Source organism: Chlamydomonas reinhardtii, chromosome 2 (assembly GCF_000002595.2).
Source record: "Chlamydomonas reinhardtii strain CC-503 cw92 mt+ chromosome 2, whole genome shotgun sequence".
Taxonomy (NCBI): Eukaryota; Viridiplantae; Chlorophyta; class Chlorophyceae; order Chlamydomonadales; family Chlamydomonadaceae; genus Chlamydomonas; species Chlamydomonas reinhardtii.
Window position 1 is genome coordinate 7,812,313 of NC_057005.1, and position 5,733 is coordinate 7,818,045.

The 5,733-nt window shown below is 68.5% G+C and overlaps 1 protein-coding gene across 1 annotated transcript in view; it reads left to right on the top strand.

Moving 5' to 3' along the window:
* The window catches only part of CHLRE_02g142353v5 (uncharacterized protein), a 16,622-nt gene that overhangs the window by 2,790 nt on the left and 8,099 nt on the right, over positions 1-5,733 (top strand). Inside the window, exons 5-15 of the mRNA XM_043060152.1 lie at positions 382-457; positions 703-1,055; positions 1,222-1,367; positions 1,540-1,691; positions 1,938-2,113; positions 2,428-2,883; positions 3,110-3,724; positions 3,962-4,115; positions 4,513-4,579; positions 4,832-4,988; positions 5,408-5,542. Coding sequence (XP_042927808.1) covers positions 382-457; positions 703-1,055; positions 1,222-1,367; positions 1,540-1,691; positions 1,938-2,113; positions 2,428-2,883; positions 3,110-3,724; positions 3,962-4,115; positions 4,513-4,579; positions 4,832-4,988; positions 5,408-5,542 — 2,487 coding nt within the window. The remainder of the gene's footprint in view (positions 1-381; positions 458-702; positions 1,056-1,221; positions 1,368-1,539; positions 1,692-1,937; positions 2,114-2,427; positions 2,884-3,109; positions 3,725-3,961; positions 4,116-4,512; positions 4,580-4,831; positions 4,989-5,407; positions 5,543-5,733) is intronic.

The following is a 5,733-nucleotide window of genomic DNA, read 5'->3' on the forward strand; positions in this document are numbered from 1 at the left end:
GGGGGAGGGATTGGGATTGTGTGTGTGTGTGTGTTTGCGTGTGTGTGTACGGGGGAAAGGAGGTCAAGGGAGGGGGGCGTGCAGTGCTGTGTGCTGGGGCGGGGCGTGTGCAGTCCACGTCTGCGCACTTGGCACGACGACTGCACGACCGCGCTGGGGAGGACTGCCAGGCGGGCATACACACACGGACACTGGGGACTGGGGACTGGGGACTGGGGGCTGAGGCCCACACGGTCGCCCCACGGCCGCTGGGGGCTGGGGGCTGAGGACTGAGGACTGAGGACTGAGGACTGAGGCCCACACGGTCGCCCCACGTGTGTATCATCCCCCCCTATGCGCCCCACCACCAACACAACCACACTCCCCCACCCGCCCCTGCAGGGCTCGCCCTACTGGACCGACCCCGACACGGAGCCCGACGACGAACTGTTCCCGGGCGCCCTCACCTGCGACATGGGTGAGTGCCGTACGTGCGTGCCTGCGGGCGACATGGGGGCGCGCCTCAGCCTGACACCCCTCCCCCCCTGCGTGCCGTGTCTCACACACCCAACCGCCCCCACCCGCGCCCACCCACCTGTGGACTGTGTGTTCCGCGTCCCCCACCGCCTTGAGCAGCTAGGTGGCCGTGCATGAACCCGCACACCTGCTCATCCCCCCAGAAAGAAACCCCCAACCTCCCCCCGCCCCAACCCCCCCTCGCAGCCAGCAGCAGCCTGGTGTCCTTCCCCGGCCTGCCGTACGGCCGCAGCGGCGCCTTCACGCTCAACCTGTGGATGCGGAAGAGGCCGCAGGACACACCCCCGCCTTCGCCCCCGACACAACAGCCCAACAGCAGTAGCAGCAGCAGCAGCAACAGCAGCGGCAGTAGCAACAGCAGTGGGCTGGCCGCGCTGGCGGCGGCTGTAGCGGACCTGTTTGGGGGCGGCGGCGGCAGTAGCAGCAGTGCCGCCCTGGGAGGGGGCGGCGGTCACCCGTACGAGTACATGCTGAGTCACGCCAACGTGCAGCCACTGAGCGACCGCGCCGCGCGCTACTCGGCGTTTGCACGCAACCAGGTGTGTGGGGCTGTCTATTATACACAAAAGGAACATACGGTAAGCGAAATCGCTTGTGTGTGTTTTGGGGGTTGCATGCGAAGGAGTCTGCCCTACACAAACCGCCACTGCCTCGCCCACCCTCCTCTCCCCTCTCCCCCCACCCCGCTTCTTCCCCCCCTGTCAGATCACGCTGTACCTGCCCTCCCGCTCCAGCCGCCTGTACGGCATCGCGCGCGGCATCGTCAAGGACGGCAACGACGGCCCGGGGGAGGTGTTCCTGGACAGCGACGGAGCCGTGGCGGACAACGAGCGGCCCCGGCCCGTGTACAGGTGGGGGCGGCGGTGTGTGTGTGTGTGTGTGTGTGTGTGTGTGTGTGTGTGTGTGTGTGTGTGTGTGTGTGTGTGTGTGTGTGTGTGTTTGTGTGTCTGATGTCCGGGCCTCGTAGAAGTGTTATGTCGGATCAGTGTCTTACGCGCTCGCCTGCCCTCCCCTCCCCCGCAGCCCTGTCAACCTGACGGACGGCGAGTGGCACATGCTCACAGTCAGCAGCCAGCCCACAGGCGCCAGCAGCGGCAGCAGCAGCAGCGGCAGTAGCAGCGGCGGCCGGGGCTGGCGGCTGTATGTGGACGGCGTGATGGCGGCACAGCTGCCGGGTGGGTGGGTCGGGTGTGTGTGTGCCTGAGCCCAACACGGTGTATGGAATTTGGAGGGCCTCTCTATCTGAGGAGAGAGAGAGAGAGAGAGAGGAGAGTGTGCGCATGCGGCCTTTTGAGCATGTTGTGCCCTCTTGGGTTCGCGGACTGTCTAGTCTATGAGAGGTTCTCCTTCCCAGACGTTCTCCTTCCCCCAAGCGCACACCCCCCCCCACACACACTCCCCCACACACGCCCCCCCCCCAGACCCCGCCGCCGACGTGGAGGTGGACGGTGGCGACCCCCTGTCCCTGCGCGGGCCGCTGCTGCTGTGCGGCCGGTACGGCGGCGCCGCCAGCCGGGCGTACGGCGGCCAGCTGGCGCAGCTGTCAGTGTACGACACCGCCCTCAGTGCTGTACAGGTGGAGCAGCTGTACAACATGGTGAGGGGTGGGGGGGGGCTGGGAGGGAGGGAAGGAGGTGGGAGAGGGTAGGGACTAGGGAGGGGGGCCAGGCTGAGAGGAAGGAGGGGGGAAAGGAGGCGTGGGGCGTAGAAGGGGGATGGAAAGCACAGAGCGAGAAGGGAGCGTCACATGCGCACGTTGCGCAAGAAAGCAGTGCTGTGTCAAGTGGCAGCAGGGAAGGCAACTGTGACCGTGTGTCAGGCCGGTGACCTTGACTCCCACGATGGCAGCGGTCACAGCCCTCGCCACGCCCCCCTGCTGACACGCGCCGTGCCACTACGTACTCCCAACAGGTGGTCAACCCCACCGGTGTGCCTCCCCCCTCCCTGCCGCTGCGCCGCCACCCCTGGTACGGCAGCACGCTCCTCACGCCGCCCGCCTGGCTGGAGGCCGACACCAGCAACAGCCGCTGGGCGGGCGAGGCCGCGAGACTGCTGCCCGCCACCGCCACACCCACACCCACCACCGCCCTGGAGCCCGGCCCCGTCATTGGCGGCAGCAACGGACCCATCACCCTCAACGGCAGTAGCAGTAGCAGCGGCAACGGCAGTAGCGGCAGTAGCAGCAATGCGTCCGGTGCGGCGTTCCTGGATGATGTCCGGGGCGCGGCCGAGGCGCTGGCGGACGCCATGGCGGCGGCTCAGGCGGCGGCGGCGGCGGCTGAGGCCAGCTACAACGCCAGTGTGGGGCGGCCATGCAGTCTGGACCTGAGGAGGGAGGCGGGGCTGGCGTTCTGCGCGGCGGGGCTGGTGGGTGCGGGGTGGGGGCTGGGTAGGTTGGGTGGGTTTGGCTGGCACGGCACGACAGGGAGGAAAGCAGAGTGGCCTAAGGTGGAGGTGATGAGGGGGCTGCGGGGTGGCGCATTGTGGAGAGATACAGGCATTCAGCAACTGCTGCCCCTCCCCCTGCTACCCGCCTACCCTGCTGCCTGCCTACCCTGCCTGTCCATGTGCGCATGTGTGCCTACGTACGCAGGTGTGCGCCCCCGTCTACACAGCTGACCCCACCACCAACACATCCTCCTCCCCCCTGGCCGGCGGGCCCCTGGCCGGCTCCCCCCTCGCCTTCTCCTCCCCCGCCGCCGCCGCCGCCATCACCGACGCCCTGTCCTCCGCCGCCGCCCTGCTCGGCGTGTGTGCGCCGCCGGCCGCCGGCATACTGCTGCCACCCGCCTGGCCCTCCGACTGGGCCGCGCCCGCAGCCCACTTCCCCCTCACAGGCGGCAGTAGCGGCAGTAGCGGCAGCAGCAGCGGTAGCGGCAGTAGCAACCCCAACAGCAACCTGCGGTCCTGGCCGACGGGGCGGTACGGCGGTCGTCTGGTCAACGCCAGCTGGGAACCAGACGCGCGGTTCGGCTCGGTGGTCCGGTGCGACCAGACCCGCCGCAGCAGCGTGCGGCTGGATCCGGTGCCGTACGCCGCCCGGGGCCCGCTGGCCGTGAACCTGTGGCTCCGGACCAGCCGCCAGGACCTGCAGCCGGAGGGCGGTGGCAGTAGCAGTAGCGGTGGCGGCAGTAGCAGTAGCAGCATCTTCCAGTACGTGTTTAGCCACATGGCGGCGGGGCCCTTCCAGAGCTTCGGGCCCAACCAGGTGCGTAGGCGGTCGGGCGGGGCGGGGCGTGCCCTGTTTCCTGCTGCCTGTCTGGCACTGTATCTTCTGGCGCCAATGTGAGGGCAGGTGGCAACGCAATGGTGGACTGTCGGGATGCAGGCAGCGCTGCAATAAAACAACACGCACTCCCACCTCCCCCCCTCCAATCCCCCCCACCCCAAACCTCCCACCACCCATTCCCCCGCCCACCTCCCACCCTCACACCCCGCCCCCCAGATCCACCTCTACATCCCCGAGGCCGGCTCGCCCCTGTACGGCGTGTCGGTGCGGGCCATAGCGCGCGACGCCGGGGACGGCTACGGCGGGCGGCGCAGTGAGGTGTGGCTGGACAGCGACGGCAGCGTGGGCAACGACCAGCCGCGCAGCAACGGTGAGGGGGAGGGCAGGGTGAGCGGGAGGGGGGATACTGGGATAGCCAGTCATGCGAACGTGGGTGAGGGGGGGGCAGGGCGCGGGGTTGGGGTGTGTGGGGTGCGGCTCTGTGTAGATTCGTGTTTGCCAGGTGGGAATGTGTGGACATGTACATGTTGGGGGGGGGGTTAGTGGGTGGATGTGTGGGCATGGACTGCATGTGCTCGTGGCGTGGCGGCAGGCGCGGGGCCGAGCCCGTGCAGGAGAATCCCCACCCCCCCTTGTGCCACCCACTTTCGCCCGCCCACCTCCAAATCTCGCCCCCTACCTTCCCCCTAGTTGGTTTGGGTTCGTTTGGGCTGGTATTTACAACCCCCTCGCTTCCCCCCCCCCCGGCCCCCGCCCTGCTGCTGCAGCCCCCCGCGATGACGGAGTGGACATCGCGGACGGCGCCTGGCACATGGTCACACTCACCACCGGCTGGTGAGGGGGTACGGGATGTGAGGGGGGGAGACTGGGGGTGGGGGCGAGACTGTTTGGGGGGGGGGGTGTAGCCGTTCATGTGGCGAATGGAGTGACCGGGGCAGCGTGTATGGCACGTGACCCACTCCCCACTCCCCGCACCCGCACCATGCACCGCCAACCCCCGCCCGCCTTCAATTCCTATCGCCCCGCCAACCCGCCATCCCCCGCTCTCTCACACCCTCCTGCCCCCTCCTCCTGCTCCAACCCCAGGTCCTCCCCCGGCTACAGCCTGTATGTGGACGGCCTGCTGCGCGGCGAGCTACGGCCCGACCCCACCACCTCGGCAGTAGCAGCCGGGGGCGGGGGAGGGGGAGGAGGTGCTACTGCTCGGCGCGACACCACCAACCCGGATGACACGATCGTGGACGTGAGCAGTGTGCCTGGCGGGTGTGTGGGCGGGCGCGCGCACACACACACACACACACACACAGGCGCAACAAGGGGCAAGCCCCCACCCACCCACTCTCCCTGCACGCCGGACACAAACGCTGCCCCCTGCCGCCTTGCAACCCCCCCCTGCACTTGGTACCGCTTTTCCGGGCGCACATATACACGCACAGACGCAACAATGGGCAAGCCCCCCCCCACTCAATCTCCCTGCATACCACAACCAAGCGCTGCCCCCGCCAAGTAACCTCCAGCCACGCCCACGCCCCCGCACCGCCCTCCTGCTTTCCTAACACACCGCACCCTGCTGCTACTGCTCCTCCCATCTCCGCCCTCCCTCCACTGCCTCTTCCCCTTCCCCCCTCCCTGTCCCCCCCCCTCCCCCCCCCCTGCATGCAGGTGACTGGCGGCGGCCCCGCGCAGCTGAGCGGCCCCATCACGTTGTGCGGCCGCGCGGACGGCGACCCGGGCCGCCACTTCAGCGGCTGGGTGGCGGCACTCAGCCTGTGGGACGGAGCGCTGGCGGGCTGGCAGGTGGGTGGGTGTGGGTGTATGTGTGTGTGTGGGGTGGGGGTGGGGGGTTGCAAGGGGAGGCGTGGTTTCACTGCGACAAGCCCAAAAGTGAGGCGCAAGACGTTTGCATGCGGGTGCTCACACGTTTGTGGGTGTGGAAGGGTATGTGGGGGGTGGGGGTCTACTAAAAGCCATACCCTCCCTCCCTCCAC